The sequence below is a fragment of the Pagrus major genome, chromosome 11 (genome assembly GCF_040436345.1).
Source record: "Pagrus major chromosome 11, Pma_NU_1.0".
Lineage (NCBI taxonomy): Eukaryota > Metazoa > Chordata > Actinopteri > Spariformes > Sparidae > Pagrus > Pagrus major.
In genome coordinates, this window is record NC_133225.1 from 15,761,505 (window position 1) to 15,788,180 (window position 26,676).

General features: G+C 40.3%; 1 protein-coding gene across 1 annotated transcript; it reads right to left on the reverse strand.

Moving 5' to 3' along the window:
* Window positions 1–362: 362 nt before the first annotated feature.
* ttc39a (tetratricopeptide repeat domain 39A) lies at window positions 363–15,084 on the reverse strand. The gene is made up of 17 exons (XM_073476747.1): window positions 15,005–15,084; window positions 8,683–8,814; window positions 8,046–8,086; window positions 7,595–7,662; window positions 7,415–7,479; window positions 7,211–7,310; window positions 6,005–6,070; window positions 4,691–4,799; window positions 4,535–4,602; window positions 4,390–4,449; window positions 3,372–3,533; window positions 2,893–2,984; window positions 2,512–2,632; window positions 1,388–1,499; window positions 1,176–1,290; window positions 843–959; window positions 363–596 (listed from the first exon to the last, which is right to left on the reverse strand). The coding sequence occupies exons 1-17, from the start codon at window positions 15,067–15,069 to the stop codon at window positions 482–484; spliced, it is 1,608 nt and encodes a 535-aa protein (XP_073332848.1). The 5' UTR covers window positions 15,070–15,084; the 3' UTR covers window positions 363–481.
* Between the last annotated feature and the right edge of the window lie 11,592 nt (window positions 15,085–26,676).

Consider the following 26,676-nt stretch of genomic DNA (forward strand, 5'->3'; position numbering starts at 1 on the left):
CATCAGATCCAGCCCTACTACCCTGAACTGGGCACATTTTCATTCTGGGGTCGTAGTGGAGGTAAGCTGCATATGTACATACTACATAAATGTGACCTTGTTTTCTACCCTAGTGCGCCCCTTATGGGTGGCCACAGTGCTAGACAAACAAGCCTGCTAGAAGCAATGTTTCATAAATATAGGCACATTTCTCAACTTGTCTCTATTTCAAATCACACAAGGAGGTAAAGTTCGTTATAATATAACTCTTGAAGAGGGAGCAGAAAACCTGTCTAAGACAGTGAGGGCCACATAGAGCTGCAGTTGCCCGGCAGGGAGGCACAAATGAGAAAAATAGGCATCCATCTTCCTCTACCCTCCTGTTGAAAAAAAAAAACACATCATCCACCCGAATAGGTGGGGCTGGGCGGGGCTGAGTGTTGGATTGTGGGATTGCAGAGAGACATAGCTGTCTCAGCTCTACTGTGCCCTCCTCTGTCTGTTATGGGCTGGAGGGAACATGGGTGCCATTCTCCCCTATGCCCTTGGCCTTGTGCAGAGCAGCCTGAATACGGAAGTGTGTCCGTGATTCCATCGAGTAGTTCTTGTAATTTTGCCTGAAACAGAATAAAAACTCTCATTTACAATCACATCAGGGTAAATCTCGAACCTAAATGCTTTTTCACCCATTGTAATGAATCTGTAAATTATGATGATTCACAATCAAGTCAAAGCAAACATTGTTGTTTGTTAATTAAACTGCTGCAAGCATGTACAGCATCTTTGGTTAAAAAAAATCGCTATAAGAACAAATGATTTTTTGCTTTTAATATGGATTTTAATAATCTGGTTCAAAGACTTACTTTGCTGTTTCTAGGAGTTTGATAGCTTCATCATGTCTGCCTTGTTCCAAACACAACAGGCCGTGCTCCAGCAGGGCATTAGGAACCAGGTAGTGGTCATACTTGATCTGCGTCTCACTGCAGATAGTGTCAAAACACAGCGGTTACAGTATGTGTGGAGATGAAGTCAGTATGAACAAAGATTTCTTTCAACTGTTGTGCTGTTTGTGTTTCAAAACAGAACTGCACAATGGTTATGATCAGGCTAATTATTGATGACACACTGCAAGAAACTAGAGCATATCTGGTTTTCTGGGTAGTACATGTCTTTGCGCATTACGGAGCGAGGCTTACTTGCAGAGGACGAGGGTAAAGTAGTGTTCGGCCTCCTCTTGATGCCCCAGGTGTTTGAGACACAGTCCCTTCATGAGGCTCAGCAGACACTGATCATCTATGGAGAACTCAGTCCCTGAAAAAACACACAACAGGACAGTTAGGAGTTATCTTAATATAAAATTAAATCCATTAAAATGATCCTCTTGGCTCTTGTAAATAATTGTGCATACTTGGGCTGCTATCGAGTTTAGCCTGAGCCTCATCCAGTGTTTTCAGCATGCCTTCAGTCAGGTCTTTGTGTTTGCCAATGACCGTGTAGCCGTTCCAGATGTACATCATCTCCTAGACACCAAAAAATACACAGATTGTAAAAAAAGAACAACAACATTTAATTCTTACAGGTCATCATACATTGATCTGATGCTATTCCACTGATCAACAATCAGTGGCAGTAAAATTCATACAAATTAAGCAAGGAGCCAACAAAGGAAGTGAAGAAGAAGACTCCCAGCAAACAAACAATAGCTTATTAAAAATCTTTTTAAACTGATTTTTCAACTGTTTTATAATACAAGAAATGTGTTCAACATGTTTGTATGACCTTGAGGATACACACAACTTTTGTGTGTGTACAAATACCTCCACAGGACACCTTTAAAAAAATGGTTATTCTTGTAACACTATTTCTAAAAGCACAAATAGTGCTGCTATTAAGCCTGACTGGTTCAGCCAATCAAGAGAGACCAACCAAGCCCTGTGTGTATGAGAAGGTTTGTAATAATGTCATAAAGGGGAATGTAGTTTATGTCATTTTGGAGAAGAAATTCAAAGTCAGAATTTTAATATTTACTGTAATATTCAGGTAATAATACAAATCTTTTTTCTGTAACTGAATAAACAAGCTGTTCTCAGAGGAAAATGAGGTCCCCAGAACACTTTTCATTTCAGCATAGTTTTCTGTCAACCTTTCACCTTTAACTCTAAAATCTCCTTGAAAAAGAGGAAATCATATACTTCAGTGAGCAGCCGTGAGTTACCTCTTTAACTCATCACTCTGCTGCTTTTATCTATAGCAGGACAGAATACAGGAGCTATTTATAACAGCCTGAACCAGGAGGATTTGGCAGGTCCATCCTGACTGGTCGACCCAGTACATGCAAATATCTGTGTGCTTAATGGGGAGGCCTACAGAGCTTGTTAAAAGCCAACGCCAGTGTGAAACAAAAATACTAGTTTTTAAAAAAAAATAGAGTATTTTTGGTCTGGTAATTTCAAAGTAACAATGCAACACTGCAACTGTAAAAATCCTGTCACACTGCAAGTAAAGCAGTGCGACATGGCTAATAGTACTGACCAGTGGAGGAGCAGGAAGAGGAATGGGGCTTTCTGAAAGGTAGCGGCGGGCTTTCCTGATAGCAAACTTCTCCGTTGGTAAGGATTTTCCTGCTATCTTCTGCTTCAGCCCTGGGACCTGCCTGAAATATGATAAAGCATACACATCGGTAGTATGGAGAAAAAATATAACACATGCAGTAGATTTGAGTAATGCAGAGCCAATGCTAGCTATATTAGCTCTCTGATAGTAATAGCTTCATTTTCATTCATATTCCCTCCCAAAGACAATCTATTCTCAGAAGAGATTATGACATCATGTATAACTGTCACAGTGACTCATCTCTGTTTCACTGTGGGTGCTGCGAGTAGATTCAATGGAGCCTGAGCTCACAGTTCATACCTGAACAGAGTGAACGCAGTTTCCCCGAAGGTTAGGCAATCATCTGCAGTCAGCATGCTGAGGTAGGCTCCTTTCATATACGCATAGGTAGCCTGAGGGAAGGAAAAAGTGGTTACTGCTGAAATCCCATCTTTCCTTTTTAAATGAGATGAGGAGAGAAAAAACTACAACTGTGTGGAGTGGAGAGAGTCAGAGAAGGGCTGCAGACCTCGCATCCATTTTTAGTCTTCAGCTTGGTTTCGAGACAAGCTGCCGGGTAAGCTTTCTGTCTCCCTAAATAGCATAAAATGTCATTTTCTTTTTTACTACCGCACAACAGAAGTTGCTTTGGTCTTTATCATCTTTGCTTTCAAAGGAATTTCTGCTTGTTTAAAATGAGGGGGTAAAGTACTTCAACCCATTTCTTTTCCCTGTCTTTTTGTCATCCTTATTATTTTCCTAGCCCAAACATTAATAAATCCTGCACTATGGTGGCCCACCTTGGACCAGGAGTTCTCCTTGCTGAGCAGGTCAGCGTAGAAGTAGGCCATCTTCCAGTGCCTCTTGTATGTGAAGCACCACATCAGCTCCCAGTAACACATGTGGTGGAACTGCTTCCACTGCTGCTGAGCCTCACAGCACTCCTCGAAACGGGTGATAGCCTGGAGAACACACAAACCACAGAGGATCTCACCTTCTTAAACATACTCGGTGTGAATGTTAATACAGTACACAGCGAGCAGTGCAACACAAAGGATGTTTGAACGGGTCAACGATTCATGGAGACTGTAAAGATGAAGGCAGAGTTTTCTTTTTGTGGTTTGTATACTTTAATTATGATTAATTAGAGTTAAGCATTATGTGTAGAGGAAGGCTCAATTCAAAACCTTTTTTATACTTAATCAATAAGTGAGGATAAACTTGATCTATGGGCATTCAAATTGGAAGAAGAGACCTGACCTGTCATGACATATCCAAGTAAAGTAGACTAATAATTTTAAGTCTCACAGTCTACTTAATTCTGACATAATCAGTTTCCTGAATTTTTTAAAGTTAAATTTATTTTTGTAATTTACAGTGTACTGCCATATTTTAGAAATAATGTAAGCAATACAGTAACAGTATGTGGGAGGTGTTTCTTTTCAGTTTGGTTGTTACATTATTCCTCTCTAACCACTTGAAGAATTAAAATGTATTGTTGTTTATTATGTGTCTAGATCTTGACAACACAGATGAATTTTCATATCCATTTCACTTGTTGTTTGTTTAGCAGAAGAAAAACATTTGATCCTATCTTAAATATGTTTAGGCATCGACACAACTTGGTTAGGGTTAGGGTAAGATGACCATATCTTTGAACAGACTTGCCCTCTCAACTTGAAGTAGAGGCTGACAGAAACATAAGAAATTTGTAATGGCAGATGCATAAAAGTCAAATTTTTTCTCATGCAAAGTGCAGAGGTGAATGTGTTTTTGTCTTATTTTGTTGTCAGGTGTAAAGAAACGATGGGCACTCACAGCATCCAAGTTGCCTTTGATCTCCTCTATTCGACCAGCGAAGAACAAGAAGATGGATCCCTGGGAGAAACACAACACAAAGTATGTTTAAGAACACTTCTAATTATGCAGACGATTTCTGACACTGTGCTAAATTCTGGCAAACCTTAGGATATTTTTTGAGATATGGCTGTAGCAGTTTCTCTGCATCTGCGACGTCTCCCTCTCCGGTGCCTGCAAAAACAAAACGCAACAAAACCAGCTGACTTTGTCTGTCTTTGAGGTTGGTTGGAGCTGCATGTGTGTGTGTTTCTTTGCTTACCTAGTATGAAACTCATGAAGGTGTGATAACAGAGCAGCAACATGTTACATAGGAAAGACCTAAAAGTGCTTTCTGCAGAGCCCTCCTGAAGCTGCTGAAGGCCAAACTCCTGCATGAACACACACACACAGACACACACATGAGCTCAGAACACATTAATGTATTTTGGAGAAATATCGTGTACAGGGAAACCACAGAGGCCGGAAATACATAATATACTTTTTAAATTCAGTTTGTGCTGATGGAGCGGCGTCTGTTTGTCTACCAGAGTACTTTAAGGCATCCAATCAGAACAGAGATAGGTCACAGATAGGTTTGTGTGCAAAATATGCAAGCACATAGTGCAAGATACACAGGATATGCATGTTCACTGAGTTGAGATCATGTCTGCATTACTCTTGGGACTCCAGATGTCTAGATAAGAGGTCGTTTGATGATGATGTAAAAACACTTTTCACATTATGTTTGTATAGTGGCTACATACATTCATACAGCAAACTAAATTAATCTTAAATTTATGTAAAACTCAGATAAAACAAAATACATGCTGTTCTAGAAAACAACCGATTCCACTGAAGTGAATATTACTACTCCTTATGGGACACAAATTGAAAGAGTATCCTCATATAAATACCTTGGTTTCTGGTTAGATGACAAGCTGTGCTTCAGAAACACATTCATGGCAAAACCGGCAATTTTGTTTTTATAGAAATAAGGCATGCATGAGTCAAAACTGTAGAAAGAAGACTGTTCAGTCAACCCTTGCTGCTGATTTAATTTATGTGCAATATCCTGCTTCAAACCTCTAAGTGCACCATGCAGTCCATCAATACACCCTTAGGTTTATGACAGGTGATGGCTTTAGAACGCATCGTTGTTTACTTTATGAGAAGTTGAGAAGTTTAAAATTTGAATGAATGAAAAAAGAAAGAATCGAAGGCTTAAAATAATTTTCTAATCACAACAAATACGAAGAAGTACAGTCATTAGTTTTCATGATCAAAGCAATTTCTGAGTCATTCATCCATCAAGTTGTAGAGTTGTATGAGTCTCGTCTCCTGCTTTGGCTAAAACGTGTCAACTCAGAAGTAGTCATCAGTTTCACCACAAATCACAGGCACGATTCACTGTGAATCAACGAACCAGTGAAACTGTGGTCACAGATACAGTTCACAATTTATCCATATGTATTTCTCATTGTTAACAGCAGAGACACAGTACTTCACACATAGCGCAGAACATCCATAACATCTCTAACATTACGCCCTCAGTCCTGACAGCCATGACTGGCTCTCACTTGCCAGCAGAGCTCACCTTATTACCAGAGAATCCGACAAACTCCAGCAGCTTGAGCGTCCGCGTGGGCAACATGGAAATCATCTGCAGGAAGTAGACAAGCGGTGGAATGAAACGCTAGCAGCAGAATCACAGCAACCTTTCATTATGAATACAATACCAGGGGTTTCCAAGGAGATTATCTTGACTCATGAAAATACTGTACAAGTGTAAAGTTTACACTGCGAGTGAATGAAACAGGTGAGCAATAACAGGAACATGTACAAATGTCTAGTAGCCCAAAGTACTTTTTTAATATAATATATCTTCTTATCTTATTGTAAACTTTGAACTTTGAAGTACGAAAATTAGTTTGCAATATTTTTATTCTTTTGCAACAATTATTTTGAAAGTGAATAAGATTGGACTGCAATGTTTAAGATGCTCATGAGTAAAAAGAAAACATGCAACCAACACATGATTGGCTATAATCTGACAGTGATCAATAATTGCTGCATGACGAGCACTAAGATCAAAACACACGGCTTGTCTGCATGTGTAGCCTCTCTAATGTGCCTCATCTTAAAGGGACAGTTCACCCCAAAATCCATAAAACATATCTTTCCTCTTACCTGTAGAGCTCTTTGTCCATCTAGATTGTTTTGGTGTGAGGTATGGCAATCAGCTTACGGTGCTCGAGGCGCCAAAAAAAAAGGAATTTGAACTCAGCAGCAATGTCTTTTTCCAGACAACGTGACCCGTTTACTGAAGATAATCCACAGACCTTGTTGTGAGCAGTTTCACGTGGGAACTATTTTCTTTCGGTATCACAGCGAAGAAGGAGGCATGTATCAATTTATGGATGAGAGGCTAGCTAACTAAGCTAACTAAGCTAGCTTATGTTTATGTCCCAAGCTGTCATGAGCCTGAGCTTAAATAGTTCCGACATGAAACTGCTCATAAAAAGGTCTGTGGATTATCTTGAGTAACCGGGTCAGGATTTATAGAAAGACATTGCTGTTTAGTTTTTCAAATGCATTTTTAAGGTATATGTGGTAAATATGTATTTTTGATTTTGCAGAGAACTGCCCCTTTAAGCATCACAATTAATGTAAAGCAGGTATCAGTCTTTTATACTTATACTGGTTCAGGTTTTATATTTTCTGGAAGTCCTGTTCCCCAAAAGTCATGATGTGAACAACTATTTTTTTAACCATGTTTGATTACATCCAGCCTTCTACTTACTAGATTAAAGGCTCCAATTCCCAGTTTAACACCACCCTCAAAATGGCCGTGGTTGTCTCCATGAGTGTATCCAGGGGACTGGAGGACTGTGTGAAGCTCTCTGTGAGGTAAAGTTAAAAGAAGCAGGTCGCGTTTGAGAAAACTTGAAACAACACGAGCATTTTGAGATGAGAACAAGGATATTCTGGGCTTTAGGATGCTCACTTGTACGTCTGGTAGCTGTTCCTCACTTTGATTCCCCCTTTGATAAAACTGATCATGTTTTCATCCTACTCAGAGAGCGAGCGAGCGAGCAGCAGAGGTAAGGGAAGGAAAAGAAACAGAGGATGAGTTTTAAGGACACTCGTAGCAGATTCACTGATTATCTGGGTATCAGGCCCTGACCTGAAGGAAGGTGAGCGCTGCCCTCTGCAGGAGACACTCGGCGTAGCAGACCTCGGCGTGGAGCTCCTCTGAAAATGCAAACACACAAGCGAAGCAACAATTCAAACTAGTGCTACTTTTAACTCGCTCGAATCAAGTCAAATTTATTTCTAAAGCACATAAAACAACATGAGTTGACCAAAGTGCCTAACAATTGAAGGCGAAAGAAAATAAAGATCATGTAATTACACAGAGTTCAAGATAAAAACCCCTGAGCAATGTAAAAACTAGTGAAAAAAACATTATGGAAGCCCATTTAGTAGTAGCAAAAAGAAAAGTGGGTCTTGAGCTGAGCTTTGAACGACTCGGCAGAGGGGACAAATCTGATGTGTTAGGGCAGACTCAGGCTCACACACATGTTACCATGCTGACATGTTTTACTCAACCTGTCAACACAGTGACCTTCACTGACCTTCTGTGGAGCTTTTGGAGAAGCTTGACTTCTTGCGGTGCCTGATCGAGAGAGCACAAAACACAAAACCATCATCAATCACCACCAGTCTGAAAATCTACCGGATTGTTTTTCATCAGCGCTGCACTGTCCCGCATTTCTCTGCTTATCTTGTTTCTACGCAAATCAGTGACTCAGCCTCTTTCCAGTGAAGACAGGATGCTGAGCTGAAGTTACCACAAGGTGCTGACCGAGCATTTTACGGTCCACCTCGCAGACAGACACTGAAAAAGAAAACCGCAGCTCTGACCTCAATTCTGGAGAGTGTTTGTTTATATCTGGGTGGACTAATGAGATCTGCTGTTAGTCCAGTCATGATAGATTCTCACAGTGGCTCCAGGACTCATTTTGACAGACAGTTGAGACATTCCTTCCAGCCAGTGCGTCTGGATGATCTCATGATGTTCTGTGGTTCTGGTATGATGTTGCTAATGGGAACCAGTGTCCAAAAACTAGAGTTAAAAAAAACAACAACCCAGCAACAACAAGAATTCACTTCTGCAGCTGACAAGAGGGGAACTACAAAAAAAAAAATCCCGTCACAGTTTATCAGCTGGTCATCGGGGTGCTTTTTCACCCAGGTGTTGTGTTGTCTCACCGCTGACAGATGGCCTGGGCCTCTTTCATGGTGTTCCCTGCAGCCAGGATGTGATGGGGATCAAAGGTCATCATGGCCTGCATCTCCAGGATGGTGGCGTAGGTCAGAGCATGATACATGCTGTCTTTGGTTCTGTAATAAAAGACAACACAAAGCTGTTGTTTTCCAGTATATTGCTCTAGCCTTGGAGGGGAGGGAGTTACAGATATCAAACAACATATTGATTGTGATAGATCACAGGCTCTTTCTGTTGTGCTGACAGAGATGATGATGATGAGGTGAGAAAAACCTTTTGTCACACTTTATATTAAGACATGGCATAAATTAGTCTCCCTCAATAACACTTGATAAATAAGGTAAGAATTGGCCACCTGTTGAATTTATACTCCAACTGGGGGCAGCATTTTACTGGAGTAACCGCTAAATGCTGCTAACTGTAGCTGCCATTAGCTAGTTAACTCAGTTAGCCATGCAATTAGAGGTGTGGACCTGGAGCTTGGGGACCAGAGGACTGTGGGTGTTTACATGGGCCAGGGCTAGCTTAGCATGCTAACTTCAGGAGCTATCTCTGCAACACAATACATTGATTTCATATCATCAAAATCACTTTTTGAATGTTTCCAACTAAAATTCTAACATATTGCACCTTTAAAATATCAAACTACAAGTGTTAATAGTTTTTTATTGACTCTAAATTTAGTCTAACTCAGAATATGTTCCCGCTCTAAAGTGAGGTGTTGCTCATAACTAATTCACTGGTAGTTTGACACTTATTGACACTCACAGGTTCTACTAGTGAATTAGTTTTGTGTTTGTGTGTGAGTTAGAAAGACTTCATTGAGAGTTATTATTAAACTATTCACACTTGTAATTTTGCATTTTGTAACCAAATTTATGAGGTGTAATTAATGGAGAATGACTTCTCTTGTGGTACTAGCGGCCATAATGAACAAAGCATATTAAGATAGTAAATTATAAACAATAACTTCCTTACTCACTATTAATTATTATTATATAATTAATTAAGGTACTCATTAGGAGGTCGGTCAGGTAAAACATATAGTTAATGGCTGAGTAGTTGTAGAAACTGGTCATGCAGACCTAGACAGCCGGTGGTGGCTAACAAATAGCTATTGTTCTGAAATGTCAATAAGCAGTATCCCCTGTCTTGTTTGGGCCCATCAGGGGCTCTGTAGTGAACGCCATCACACTCAGTGGCATTGATTCATCAAGGAAACCTGTGTAGTTTCTTCCACTGGGCCAACAGGAAATGGTTGGAGCCAAGCTACTTTTGTAGTTCGTGTTGAATGGATAAAATATTTTTTAAGTGTCACTTTTGTTTGAATGTCATCCGATATGATTTAATAAAATTACAATTGTACTGTCTTTTTTGGACACATCTACATGGTCAGTAAATGAAATATAGGATTATACCTGTTTTTTTCACTGGAAATATGTCAAGGGTAATATTATAATAAATGGCTGGAGCTTGTTTAGTAAAGGTCCAATGTGGACAAAAATTCATATGCAAGTCTAAAACATTAGAGTACATCTTTTTAAATAAAACAAATACACTTTGTGAGGTTCTGTTTAAGTTCATAGTAAAAAAACAAAAAACAATTTTCACTGGCACTTTTTAAAATCCTGATAAGTTAATCTGTTCTCAGACAAGCTACATGTGAAATTGGGACTATAAATGAGCCAAACTGAAACTTTCTCTTGAATCAAATTATGTTTGGCACTTGATGCAAGAATAGGGTAAGAAAAATAAATAAATACAAGAAAGTCAGGCGCCCAAAAAATTGTTCTAGGTCTTTGAGGGTTGATAAGAGCTTTAAAATGACTTATAAATGTTCTACTATGATGCTATACTACATATACTATACTGTAATATACATGCTAAAAAGCATCTAGTTAATGATTAATATGAGTTCTCTGATATGAATTGTTACCAAATCTTTTGTTTGAAAAGGAAAGATTCATACAGAAGTCACTTAATCAGTCACAACAAGTAAGAGATGCACTCAGCATGAGAACATGACTTGAGGAGCTGTAGTCAGATAATCCATTTCTGCTGACTACAGGCGGAAGTGACTGAATACTTGGAAGACTCAAACACAAACAATACAAAGAAAAGTAAAAAAAACAGCGTCTATTTATACCTGCGGTTGTTGGTGTGTCATATCACACGCTGTGTTTAACAAGAGTCCCTGCAGGTTTTGATGTGATGAAGGAGGAGTTTAAGTCTCACGTCACACAAACACATTTTTCCAGAAGATTTACTTGTTGTTCCAGTAGAAAGAGATCATTTAAAAGGCTTTAAATAATCGGGGCCTGTGTATTGTATGTTAATATAAAAGACAGAGGTGTGTAAAGAAGAATGCTGTCAGCCTGCATTACTGACATTTCACCTGCTCTGACTGACTCACGTGACCCGCCTGAGATCTTTTATGGATACTGGAGGCTGAATTTGCATTTGTCAACCCACGGAGCACAAAGACTAGTGCTGTTTACCTGGATATATTCTATAAAGAAAAGACTAATAGATACATTACAGAGAAGGAGAAGCAGACAGGGATGAAAGCGGTAACATTCATGTGAATTTAAGCCAGCCGGGGACATAAAATTGAGTATTCTGATCTTAAACTCTCAAAGGAATCTAAAAGATTATTATCACTCTAATCGGTGAAGTGACTCAACTTACAGTAGTCACAACCAGGAAGCAACAGCAGAGATTCAGAGAAGGCGAAGAGAAGCAGAGAGAATTACCTGCCTGACATTTCCATTGCGTCAGGCTTATGTAAGACGACAGCCCAAACTCAAGCTAACAAAGCCTTTAAAGACGGAGCTGTGAGGTAAATTGAATAACTTGTAGCGCCGCTGGAAGGGGCTGGGAATGCCGAGTATTTCACAGGAGCACTCGGATATTTTCCAATCAGGGATACCAACATCTACACCCTCCTGACAGAGATGAAGCCGGGTCTCCCACATATTTTCACCACAATGTTCCGCGATGCGAGGGAAGAGTTGTGTTGTACTTTCTCGATAATGGCACGTGTGCAAGCAGGCCTTGTATTCAGTTCTGCACGTGTTGGTAACAATCAGGAAGTGGCTAGAGCGTCCCTGCATGCAAAACCTTTTATTTGTGTCAAAATGCGTGACTCTTATCAGTGTGCAAGTTACAGAATTGAGCTGCACAGTTCACAATTAGATAAGAAGCAGTTTAAATAATAAAAAAACTGTGACACAAGCAAAACATATCAAGAACGTCACAACTTCTACCTCACAGCCTCCTGCACCCACTCCCTGCTACAGCCCTGAGGAATGGGGCAGGACAGGAAGATGTTGTGTGTTTGGTCTGCTGGCATGTTTTAACAGAGAGCTGGCAAATACAACTGAGCCTGCTGTTGGATACCTCTGAGATTTGAAGGCTGATTAAGAAAAAGAAAACCCTTCGCAGGCATGTTTCTACAGTGTTGTAGATGAGCCTGCGGTTGACTATGCTTAACAGGCCTCAAATATCCGAACCCTGTAAGAGAGTAGCAATTTAAAGTGATAGCAGCACCAGGCTTATTAAATGCAGTATGAGTATCCTCACTGGTGGGGATACTGATACAGCTCAGACTTCACAACCTCAGACATATAAAAGCAAGTGGACTTCCTGTACGGCTGAAGATAACCACAGTAACCCCACAGTTTAGTCACCCCAGCGAACTTCTGTTCGACTGTTTTGTTTGTTCAATAGTTGAATGGAACAGTTCATAAGACCTCAGCTTCTGTCAATCCATCAATGTCATCAAGTCCAAAAGGTACTGACATCTCCACATATACAGTACATACACCAGTCTCTTGCTCAACAACACTTCTGCATGCATCTAACTACCAACTGTGCCTTAAATGGATGACACAAAGCAGCTGCCTATTAAAATCTACATGACTGAGGCAGAAATGTTTAGATAATGCTCTAAAAATGTATTCATGTTACGCTTTGTCACGTTTGCCGACTTCCTTGCTCACTCTCGGACTCTCTCCCGGAAGTAAAAACGGAAACACATCGTTATCCTGAATAAAATCAGGGATTTCTCGGGGTTTGAACAAGGAAAAATTTGGGATATTTTAAGTACACAACTTAATGCAGGAATATTACATATTTTAATATCTTTAAGACTAAGACAATCAAAAAGATTCGACATCCCTCATAATTCTGAAATATCTAAACCACACATTGCATTATATACGTCTATATAACAACGTTTGATTCCTAGTTCTCTATTGGGTAATGAGAAATACACATGGTGCATGTCCCAGTTTACATCCACAGTCATCTTCACGACTGTGACAGGTGGATTTGAGACTCTAAACTGCACATAGGTATGAGTATGAGTGGATTAATACACTAAAGGCTGACCCTGACTTCCTCCCAAAGCATGCTGGGATGACCTTCAGCTTCAGCTGCCATTGACCATAAACAGTAATGTACGGGGTAAAAGTAGAGGACATATGGTATTTTAGTTTCACTGCGTGTGTGTGTGTGTGTGCTGCAGAGATACACCCGTGTCCCACCTGACTGCGTCAGAACACAGCTGCAGGACGGGGAGAGGAGACACAGATCGAGAGAAGTAAAGAACTGGAAACACACATGGGATAAAAGAGAAGACCGACACTGAGGACGAGGAAAACTTCTGGTTTTTCATGTCCTCAGGGCTGCTTGTTCCCGAAGTCTTTCAGCATCTCATTCTCACAATGCAGCAAATGTCATCGCACCTTACACAATATTACATAAGTCTCATGCCTCAAGCTATAGGCTTCCTCAAGAAAATCCTTTTCAGAGCAGCAAATAGGAAAAAGTTTGTGGGTGTGATTAGGTTTTGTACAAAACAAACAAAATAAAGCCCTATTTCAATTGGATTTATGTGCTGCATTCAAATGTAAAACAACACTTTAATCTGACTGCACCCTCACTGTCAGCTGAGCTATCCTGTTAAAACTACGCCGAGGTGCGAGGGAAGGAAAAGCCACCGCACTAACACCTGTCCAGATCACCATTATTAAAGGATAGACCTGTCTTATTTCCTAAGTTTCAGTCTGCACTCACTGTTCTAGCGGATATGTCAAATCCACCCATCTTGGCTCAAAACTGCTACAATCACATGCATATTTGAAACTCCTGTTTGTTCAGGGGCACTCTAGTGACTGGAAGAGGCAGAGACAGCACAGACAGAGCTGTGTGAAGAATGCTGAGACAGAAAAGATGGCGCCCGCTGAGCTGAGATAGCGAAACCTCAGGCGGCAGAAAATCCAGATTTAAACACCGAAGCATATTATGATTACGGCTACAGGGCAGTCACTTGGTGTATTACACGTATTAATGTAATGTTGTCTTCATAATATGGTCTGGTCTAAGAAATCAAACAAATGACATCACTCTTTTGACACTAATGTTGTTAAACACACCAAAATGGCTCTTAACAATACCACCAAATACACCAAACTGACAATGGTAGCACAACATTACTTTAGAGAAAGCACAGGCTGAAAAAAAGCTGTTCCTCGGTCTCGGTGTCAGCACTGAAAAGAAGAAATTGGGGCTAAGGAGTGGCCCACAGCCCCGGAGAGGAAATAAAGGATGGTAGATAATAACAGCAGTGTGATGAAGGCTGTGATAATAGAGGAGAGGATGAGCAGGGAAGAAGGGAGTAACTTGATGACGGAGTTGGAATACAAAAACGAGAGGCAGGGTGTGAGGCCAGAGAGGGAGTTTGTGATTGTGATTGTGACACAAAGCTGCGTCAGATCATCAAACCACCATCGCAGAACAAGAACAGGCATTTTTGTAGAGCAAAGAAATTGATCTTTTATGGAGGCAGACTCATCAGGAAATGTGAATGGTGCAATATGTCGGAATTGGCCACCTGTCAAAATCAAAAATAGAAGGCAGCTATATCACATCAAGTCACCGCTCACTGCTGCTAACTGTACCTGCTCGAGGCTAGTTAGCTCAGTTAGCCTTGCAGATAGCAGTTCAGACATGGAGCTCAGGGATTAGGGTAGTGGGTAGTGCATGCTAACTTTAGTAGATACCTCTGCAACACAGTACAAAGACATCATAATGTCAATACTGCTATTTATTCACATTCTATTGATAATTTTAGTGGATTTTACAATGTTTTCAACTAAAATTCTTACATATTGCCCCTTCAAATTGATCACTTGTATATTGATTTTTGGGGGAAAAGTTCTTTAAGTCATTGCAATACTCTAAACTTACAGCGACTAGAGACCAATAGTTCGTATTAGCATGTAGTTCAAGTTGTTTTCCTACCTGCATCTGAGCCGGGTCTGCGCCTCCTCAAAGTGGTTCTTCAGGAACAGGTCCAGGGCAGCCATGCAGTCCTCCAGAGCCAACGACAGGTCTGACCGCGAGCACCTGCAGAACAAAAATAAACAGAATCTGCATTAGAAAAGAAAAAAAGAGCTGACAATACATAATCGTCTAATAAATAAGCAGTGGGGTTTGAGCAGTTCTGGTCTCTTAAAATATCAATACTGAGCAGAATTCAAGTAGAACAGTGTTTTACATTTGAAATATCAGTTTCATTGAAATGATATTATACTGTAGTTACATGTTTCTGTAGTCAAGGTCTGGGAATACAAACATTAATGAATTGGCATTTTTTGTGAACGTTTTGGAAAAGCAATTTACTTTCACACCACTGTTTCACCACCTACTGACCCAAAGCCACAGAACCGTGTCAACTGACTGGGTACATTAATATTAAGGGATTCTACATAAATATGACTCTGCATACTTAGATTTACTGTGACATTGGAGATAAACACTAACATAAGAAAACCACACATAAAAAAGAAAGACAAAAAGTTTTAGATTTGCTGAAATACTGCTAGCATTTCTTCCCATATACATTGTTTGCTGAGTGTTTGAATGTGGAGTTTGTGTATAATTCAATAAAATGTTGTTGGTGGCATGATATAGGCTAAGTTGCACCTAATATGTAATACAGTGTAATTTATTACAAACTAGCTGAGCCAAGTTGACCGACCAAACATTTTGGCATGAGAGGAACTCATTTATTTGCATACCAGCCTGAGGTTAGATGACTTTTGGACTTTCTGGAAACGCTACAAAACTCCATGTGACAAGAACGTCACGATAAGGTCATTCATGAATACATTGGCTGGGATTTTTACTCTGCTGTTGGGTTCTCGTTTTCCCTTGAGCCATGAGACACCTCACAGATAATGTCGTGGCAGTATAAACAGTTTGTAACCCTGCATTAGTTTGCTCAATTAGAAGGTATCATTTATGCATCGCTGTTCTATTCTGTCCCTTCGCCTCCGCCATGATGTCCATACTAATGTAAGGTTCAGAAGTGAACTGACCTTTACCTCAGTCTAAGTCCCACTAGTTTTCTGATTGGTTAGTTCGGTCACATGTGAGTCGGAACAAGGAAGTGTTGTTGTTGTGAGCCTGATTTACTGTGGAGAGAAGTAAAATAAGTGCTGCATAAGAAAGTTATCCATCTCCATGCTGCTGTCTCTTTTCATCAAGAGCGATCCAATGACCACACACTGAACCCTCACGTTACACCGAGCTGGCTTCTTCTGAAAGTTAGCTCGAGACCTATAGATGGCGGAGTGTGATATAGAGCAAGAACAGGCATTTCAGGGACCATTCTCCCTTTTACAAGTCACTGTACTATCAGGCTGATTTTGAAGGTTATTTTAAGTTAACACAGTTATATAATGTTCCTTTAAAAGAAGCTCTAAGCTGATTCATATTTAAAGACCCGAATTAGATCTACGACACTGCTCCACCATTATCTCCGTCTCTCTCACTACTGCAGTGACCCTGTTCTCATCACAGCAACAAAGGCAGTCTCCAAACACTGACTTATAATAGAGATTGGGATCTTGAGATTGTCTCAGTTACATATTCCTCCTTTATTCAACACATTGTATTCCTCTAACACTTCACAAGAGAAACAGACACACAGGAAGAGTGAGCCGGACAAGCGAACTGGCTCGAAAGAGAGAGAGAGAGCTTTGCCGTTTGCATTACACTGCACATGAGCTTCAATCAGAGAACTCGTACAATCATCGAAACAAGCTCAGCGACCAGTTTGAATACGATTATTCATGTTTCCACTTGTAAATACAACTCACTGTTTGCGAGCTGTGTTTGTGAAAGTGATGAACGACTCTTTTTGATGGCCGATCATGTTTTCATTACACGGTGCACATGACCCTCGCATGACGAGTGCACAGTGTGGCCAAACTGGGCACAAGTCATGAATCACACAGCACTCACAAGGCTCCCTCCTCTTTCATTTCACTCACTGTGCTGATAATGGATCTGTTTAATGTGTGTTTCATTTCTTCCCCAACAGCTCACAGCATGTGAGAGACACAGTAACACTGAGAACAATGAGCCGTGTCTATTAAGCTGATAGTAAACATGAAACACTAATGTCACATTTAGATGATTCATTTCTGTCATTTAGATTATGACCTGTTTGTTTTGAGAATGATACTTTTTGCGACTTTCTAGATGCAGTTATTTGCTATTAATGATCATTTGCATCATGAAATGTTGGAGTTTCTCTTTTGTTTGTTGGGTTATTGATGTGTTTTTTTGTGAAAGAGGAACTTGATTTCTATTTTGTTTTATCTTGAAAGCGTATGATAGTTCTCTAAACTTCCAGGCTGTATTGATCACGAGTGTGACATCGTTCCCCATTCACATGAAACAGCTGTAGTCAGGGTTAGTGAGTCAGTCAGTCAGTCAGTCAGTCGCCTTTTTACCTCAGAGTTCAGATGTCGGCAGCAAACATTAGACAAATGTAGAAGAATAGGAGAGCAGAAACTGAGCCATAACAATTACGACCAATATGTATAACAGCAGTGACTAATCGACAGCATTCACTTTACATTCCTGGCCATTAGAAACACAGAGGAACTCATCACACACCACCATAAAGGAGCACACACGCTGGTGCAGCTCTGGCTAATGACATGCGGGTGACTGCTGTGTGCACCATATGACCAGCAGCAAGCTGAGCCTCCTGATAACAGAGGGAGACACACAATGACGACTGCTGTCTTGCCGAGAAGCACGTATGTTCAGTGTACGATTGTTTTTGATGATGATATGATAGTTTTTATGTTTTTCAAATGCTTGTTAATAGGGAAAACAGCCTTTTTTAAACATTATTATGTGTTAATAAGACTAAGTAAGTGTTAATAACAGCATCCTAAACAATGAACGGTGTTTATAAACTCTACATTCTTCTTCCTTTTTAAAACCTGGGGCCTACATTACCCACAATGCAACTTCACCACTGACTGACATCGCTGGAGGTAATTTACTAGATTACATGCAGCTTCCTCTGGAGCCACAAAAGGCCTTTTTTGACAAATGATGCAGTACCCTGTAAACTGGTGGAGTTACCCTTTAAGAACATGGGTAAAACCCTGATCAGTGTCTTATAATTGTTTATAATAACATTACAAACACACTTATTATAAGGTTAACAACCTTACCCACAGTGTTATGTCATTGTTAAACTTTTACCAAGCTTTTCTGTCGTTTTATTAAGATTAATACATACTTTGTATGCATTTAATAACAGTTAACTTTGCTTTTTACAGCTACTAGATCCAAAGGTTAATACATCCTTTAGTATGCATTTATCTAGAGAAGTTTAGTTTGTGTGGGGATTCCTTTATCAGATAATACAGCTGAAAATGTCTAGTGTTATTGCCTACCAACAATAAAACCATGAAACATAGGACGGTCAATAATACAGACATTAATAACGCCAGGAGGATATTCAAGCAAGGTAGTGTACTGCATGTGTGTTTATGTCATTGATTTCAAGGGTAATGCTGCAGAGTCCCATGTCTACTCATAGTTACCACTGACTGAAAACAATCGGAGCTTTCTCTACTGTGTTGAAACAGTTTTCTCTCTGTATGAAGAGGTGCAGTGACTACCTACAGTCACTTTTACTGAAACAGCACGTGTACAGAGAAACTAGAAGCAGTCAGATGAATGTCTGTCCCTGTCTGACACTGCCATTTAGAGCACCACTTTTGTTTTGGACACCAAAACCAAACTGAGTCTCACTGCTCTTGTGCTGACTAAGCATCCATCCCCTGGAGCTTCACCTATATGGACAATTTCACCCAAAACTGATAATTCCCTCATCGTCTTCTCACCCTCATGCCAGTGGAAAGTCAGGTGAAGTTTTGTAGTCCATAAAAGGTTTCTGGAGCTTGACAGTAAAACAGCATTCTCCTAAACAACTGAAGTAGATGGGGACTTGTTTTAAAACGTAGAAAAAAAAGACAAATAAAAGACAATAAAATGGTGAATGTATCCTTTAACCTTTTACTATGAAAAATACATGCTAATTCATCTTAAAAAGTTCATTACTTGGCTGGAGTTTAATCACCTGTTAGATTCAAAGATACAAAAATTGTCAAGGGACTACGCTGCTTTGGAGAGCTTGTTTACTTCTTTATCTGACAAATCAACTTCCCACTGTTCAAATTGTGTAGTACTATGCAGGGGCAAAAAATCTAATCAGCTAACTAGGAGTTACATTGATAGCAAACAATCAGTGGCTTCATCATTCCCTCATAGCTGGAAACTAACTCAACTGGTCCTAACTGAGTGGGGAAAGAAAGCAGCTCTGAGCAAAGATTATCACACAGTACAGGACACTGTCCTTTAAAATGAGGGAATAGTTGACAATTGTATGAAAGAAAGAAAGGGCATGATGACCAGGACAATGAAGAGAGGCTGTGAGGTTGAGGATGTGCATACCACACATTGTCCCAATAATCTAATTTGACTTCAAGTCAGCTGAGATTCTAGGTTGATTTCTCCAGGGAGCAACTTGCACAATGATCATTATCTGTGAGGCACACACACACACACACACACACACACACACACAGATACAGATAAAACCACTTAGCACACAATCACTATTCATCATATACACACCCCTACATACACACACAAACACATGCACACCCCTCCAAGAGTGACAAAGCATTACTTTATCGCCAGAGCTTTCGCCACATTCGTTCAAGCTGGTATAAAATCTTTGGAGGCCTCACAGCCTTGACACAAAAGAACCGAGCTGCTCCTTATAATAAACCCAGCGAGTTTGTCCACATGCCTGAGTCTCACGGCGAGGAAACACACACACTCACAGAGCATCTTACAGAGGCCGGCTGAATGACAAACACCATCCAAACATTCAGCGAGTACCTTACCCGTTTGACAGAGTCTCTTCCTCTGCTGACATTTTCATCTGGCTCAGTGTGTGAAAGAGATGAAGAAAAGAGAAAGAGGACAGAGCTCAAGAAAAAATTGCAGAAGTGAATGTGAGCCTGGGGCCTTTTCCAGCGGTGCAGTGTAATGGTGTGTGTCTCAGCAGCGGCAGCAGCAGCAACAAGAGCAGAAGCAGCAGCAGAAGGGCAGGCGGGTGAAAGAGAAAGAGAGAGAGAGAGAGAGGGAAGAATGAATGAGGGAGGGAGGGAGGGAGGGAGGGAGGAAAAGAGGAGGAGGAGAAGGAGGAAGGACACAGCAGCAACAGCAGACCTTAATAAGATTGGGATGACTATTACACATGAGGGGAGAAAACACAGCCTCACTGTGCTGCCGCGAACACACAAACACACACACTGACATGCAAAACGCTTGTCCCGCCTCTTCAGACCATCAACCTCATGCTACAAACTGCAGTCTCTGCTCCGATTGGTTAATGCAAAGTCAGGGGCGGGCTTAAAATACCCAAGACTCATGGTCACGGAAGATTTTAATAAATGATAAGAAACAAAAAAAATTGTCTACAAAGAGGAAGGACAGAGTGACAGCTGAGAAGAAATAAGTTACAACTCCTTCATTCATACCCGACAAAACTTTCTGCTGCTGTATGTGAAAGAGAGAAAATGAGGCTTGAAAGAGTGAAAAAAGAAGAAAAAAAAAAAAGGAGCGAGAAAGTGCTAATGCGTAGTGAGACTCTCAGCCGGTCCAGTCTGCTGCAGTGTTCAGTCTCTGCCACTGCAGCGATCAGGGTCCAGAAATAGAAGACATAGATCGCAGTAGAGCAGAGACTCGATATGAAATCGTGAATGAAAACAGGCACAGAGCCAGGAGTAATGGTGTCTGATCACTATAACCTGCAGCTGCCACTCTACCATTAAGTGCATATAAGTCTGTGTGTGCATGTGTGTGCACTTGAAAGCAGAGGAGAGTCTATCAGATCCAGATCAGTAATTAAAGATGTGCTATATTTCACAAATAGGCCCCATTTTAACACAGAAATAAGGTGTAAACCACAGAGGTGTTGATTAATAATATCAGTAGGGGTTACACTCCATTTAGCTTAACTAGTATCAGGGCTTTGCCACTTTGCATGCTAGTTCACTGACAAAGGAAATGGAACGGAGCCATTGTTGAAGATATTACTGACACATTCCTGCTTTAAATTATCAAAATGTCTGTTGTGGAAAAAGGTCAAATACCTTCTGTCAGAAAAGTGCTAACATCATTAATACTTTTAATGCCATAGCATGTGTCAATATTAAAGGTGCAATATGTAAGAATTAACCACCTGTTGAGTTCATACTCCAAACAAGTAGGGGACAGCATATCATCAGGGTAACCGCTAACTGCTGGTAACTGTTGTTGCTTTAGTTAGCTCCTAGCTTCTAGAAATCCTTTATAGAAAATATTTCACTCCACCACGACAGAGGAAAATATTAACTGTACAGTAGCATGACTCTATAGCACACATATATACACGGCCACAATCATACACAGTCTATTAGTAACACTGCTAACATCAAGAGGAAAGCATAAAGATCTCACTCATGTGACTGTGACTAAGTGCTCATCATATTTGACATATTTTTCTTCCCCAGAACAACACAAACACAAGCGCAAAGCACTTTGGTCAACACAAAAACATGAGAGGAAAATCCATTTATCTTCATAGACTATGATAAAAAAAAGATCCATCTCTCACGTGTGCAGTGAGGAGCACAGAGTCATGGGTTTAAGGTGGAGATAATTTGATTTGATCCGAAGCTGTCCTCATGGTGGACAATTGGATTTGTGGCGAGAAGAAAAACAAGGATTGCTGTCATTTCAAACTCTGTAGGCTTTTAGCTTCATATAATCATTCGCAAATCTACTGCTTTACTTTATGCATCACACAATAGTAAATCAACCTTAACATTCATATAAACACTGAGGGTGGATGTTTACTTAAACAACCCTCAGTTGAAAAGGATTTGATGTTTTTGTTTAATGGCACAAAAACAAGGACCACCCTCAGGCTCGCTGATTCCCCTTGTTTCCAGTCTTAAAGCTAAGCTAAGCTAAGCTAACTGTCTAGCTATAGCTTCATATTCAGCATACAGATATGAAAGTGGTATCGCTCTTCTCATCTAACTCTCAGCACAACAGCAAATAACAGGGTGGGGAAACTTGAATGCTGGGCTAATGAAATGCTGCTGTTTTACAGGTTGCAAGTCGTATAAACGTAGGTGATCTGACAAATCATCTTACAGCTTCCTGATTGATCAGCAACTGAAAAGATGATGGAAAGTGAACATCTGAGGGCACATCTGTGCATATTTCAAGGTAAAACGACACATTTGATAACACGTTAGCTGATGTTAGCATTCAGCAACTTCCTAGCTAACATTACCGTTTGATTACATCACTTCCAGGTTTAGACAAATGTCTACAAGATGTGTGTTGATGTTTCTGAATTAATTGACACCTTTCCTAATCGTACTGTATCAAACACCTGATTAGCTGCCTTTAGGCATCAAACCTGTGGTTTTATCGGGAAATATGGCCTGATGTCCCTCCAGATTAAACTCTCCGTGGTCTTTTCAGTTGCTCATCAATCCGGAAACAGTGAAATGATAGCAATTTGTCAGATTGCCTACGTTTATAGGACATGTAGCCCAGAACACAGCAGTACAACATCTGAGCTTCACCCACTTGTCAAAGGAAAATGGCCGCCATGTGAACATGCTCTATTGTTCCTTTTTCCACTGAAGACAAAAGATGTTTGGGTTTTTCATCCAGTGTAAAAGGGCTTAATGAAAATGTGCTAGTTTTAGCACCTTTAACTTTTGTTCAATGTATAATTAACTTTTCTGATCCTTCATGCTCTTTCCCTTTAGTTCCCTCCCTCAGCTATCCTCCTCCTCCTCCTCCTCCTCCTCCTCAGGCTCCTGCTAAATCCTTCACATGCCAAGACAGAGATGGCAGGATTAAAACTCTTCAATGAGCAGCTGGTTCATGTTCACACTCATCAGGTCATAACTTGACAGACAGAGAAGAGAAATGACGCTCGGGTTCACTCCGTCTGAATTATTGATATGTTGAACAGCAGGGAGGAGCTGCCTTAATGCCAGTGACTTTCTGATGACCTTTATCTGAATATGTCGCTAATATGTCATGTCCTTTACGTAATCTATTCACAGCGACTCACTGTCATATAGGATAGTGAAAAACAAGAATCATTCTTGCATATTAAGGGACATCAGTGGGTTCCTCAGAGTTTTTCTTTGTGATGAGTTCACTGCACGGTCTTACCCGTTCGACGGATTTGTTGATTCCAGACCATCTTTGTCTCCAGGTAGCTGTAACCTGAAACAGAGGAACAAAATTGAGGCTGTTCAGAGAAAAGAAAGAAATCTCAAGGGACTGAAACCAGCTGAAAGGCAAGCTTTTGTTTGGGGAACTTGATCGTGAAAGCCATAGAAGTGCAGACACCGATACACGCAGACACTCCCAGGCTACTTATGTCTATGAGGACGTCTCTTGAAATGAATGTAAGAGTTTTGGGGAAATGTCTGGGAAATTGGTCTGATATCAGGGCAGATCTTGGGAAAGTTTAAGTGATTAACTCACAGGAGGGTAACATTTTGAACCAGAATATGCTTCTATCCGAATTAGTGTTTCACTGACTTAAATATGTGTCAGTTTACAGACACTCACCTGAAGTCTGTGATGATAGGATCCAATTCTGGACTGTTTATGACTGACAACCTGGGGGAAAAAATGCAAGAGCAACTATCACCACACTGCTATTCCATTTGTTATTGTTACTCTGAGCAGCACAGGGTTTGTTTTTTCTTTCCTTTGTGACTCTGCTAATTGTTCCTGACTGTGAGAATAAATGACTGTGAACACAATGTGAACCTACCGGCTTGGGGAGTCCGGGCTGTCATGTACATCTTGTGCCTGTACGGCATCCCTGTGAAGAAGCCAAAGGTCAACTTAGAGAGAGCATAAGAATGGATCTCATGATGGTGAGAGGAGGATGTGTGCACGGACCCTGGAGGTCTGATCTGAAAGTCTGAGGAGAACTAATGGGTTGAGTACAGAGACTTTAAAGTAAAATTGTTATGGGAAAACTGTTATATGTGCGACAAAGAAGCACAATGTATCAAAAATGTTTATTCCTCATATTATGTGCTGTATTTTGCATTGTTATTACATGACCATTTTTATAAACAAAAACTTTAAAATATGCTGGAGTGCTTCAAACAGAGCTGTCTTCTAGCAGCTATGAAGCTTCTGAAACATTCTGACTCAGATTGTTTTGAGAATAAATCATTTAGGGTTTTTTCCATTTTCGCTTTGTCATAGCAGGTAGCAGTTCTGCACCGTAATGCCGATTACCACCCACCATAAAAGAGAAGAATTCATGAAGCGTAACTGTTCTTTATGTAAGGTTTTGTGCAGTTTTTGTTTTTAATAATAAAGCCTATAGATAAACAGACAAAGGAGGTGGGACTAGAAAAGTTTTTATTTTCTTCTTACTCCTTTTTGAACACGGATTGCCTTACTTTAATAAAAAGCTGGAACTCATATATATGTGTGTGTGTATCTTAAAGTGTATTTGAACTCTGAGAGCCTGCTTGACCACATCATAATGAATGTTGTCACACAGGCTACAAAGACTTTAAGAGAGCAGCTGGATGAATCCTGACACCAAACTCCATACAGTGTTTTCTGTTTGCTCACGGTGGTCAGACTGTGTGTGTTTATAGATGTATTATTGGCTGTAAAATGAAAGTTTCTCCAGTCTGCATGGTGTCTGAGCAGCTTGTTTCTGTACTGATGATATGAATCTCTGCGGTTTAAACCTGCTCCGTGTCATCTACACAGAATCTGAACATGTTGTGCTCTAGACAGCAATCTCAGTGTGATGACAGCACAATCACATTATGGACGCAGACAAGTACGGACAGAGCCGAGACTCGCACAGATTTCGGAGGCTTTCTCTTCTTCTTCTTCTACTCACTTTTTGCCGTCATCTCTCTTCACGCTTCGTCTCCAGTTAGCAATAAAACTCATTCCTCATTCATCCCACTGGGGTCCGGTGATTCAGCACACTTGTCCCGAACAGAGCAGGTCTTACAGGGCGGACATGGAGTGGGACAGGAGCTGCTCAGACACACACACATACACATACACACACACACACACACACACGGAGTTCACTGTGACAGGTACGGACAGCTGCGTCTTCCTCGTTCCTGACGTGGAAAGGTGTGCTGCTCACATCACCATCATCATGACTTTCCCATTTAAATACACTGCAATGTAGCTGCTGCGGCTCCCGGCTCCAGGGTCCTAAAGTCCTCCGCTTTAACACAATGTCAACACGCTCAGCCACACTGTAAGTACACTACTCAGAATTAGTTCAGTGTCTGAAGTTTTATGTTGTGTTTTGTGAATATTTTTGAATCCAAAGCACATTTCTTCAGTTTGACTTTAATTGCACATCTTTAAGCTAGCATGGATATGATTAATTAAAGGATAAGTTCACCCACAAATGAAAGTTCCGTCATTACCTACTCACCCTCATGCGGATGGAAATGTGGGTGAAGTTTTGTAGTCCACAAGACATTTCTGCAGCTTCACAGCAGGACAGTGTTGCAGCATTCTGCTAAGTAACTGAAGTAGATGGGGACTGGTTGTAAAATGTCAAATAAAACATTTAAAAAACAAATAGATGGTTCCATGCAGCTTGAAGATCCCTAAAAGAAGTTATTATTCAGCTGGGCAGCTGAAAGCCTCAGCACGCACCCCGTCTGAAGTGCAATCAATCAATCAATCAATCAATCAATCAATCAATCAATCAATCAATCAATCAATCAATCTATCTATCTATCTATCTATCTATCTATCTATCTATCTATCAATCATAATATATGCTTTACTATAATTTATTATTTATTCATGAAAACACACTATTCTGTCCACATTTTTGCATTTTTAAATCATTCTTTGACTGAATGCTGGTGTTTCTAATTGCTCTGTAAGAGAAAAATATATGTGCACATATGCACATTTAATAAAATCTACAATTTTGAGGTACTTTTCTCCTACTTTCTGTTTCTACTCCACTATGTCTGGCATTGTAATGTACTTTGGCTCATGAGCGAGGAGGAAAACAATGTAAAATTACTCCATTATAAGTAAAAGTCCTACATTAAAACTCTTATGAAAGTCAAAGAATGGAAGTATCGGTATCACCAGCACAACTTACTTTGTTAACACAGATGCATTATTAAGTTTATACTTAATGTACATGTTACTTAGTATACTGCTGGGTAGTTAAATCTACAGCATTGCATCATATGTCATCAGCTAATTATGTGTTTTAGATTTTTGGGTGTACCCCTCTGAAATGTAGTGGAGCAGAAGTATAAAGTAAGTTCCTCAAAAATGGGGTTGGGTTAACTAAAGTACCTGAGAATATGTTCGTAGGTACTTTCCACCACTGCTTTTTCACAACTATTGATGAATGCAGGCCTTTTCCTTGTACTGGAGTATTTTATAATGCAGTATTGCAACTGTAAACTCCACCGCTGCCAGCTGGACACAATAACATGACATGATCCCAGTAAGAACACACAAAC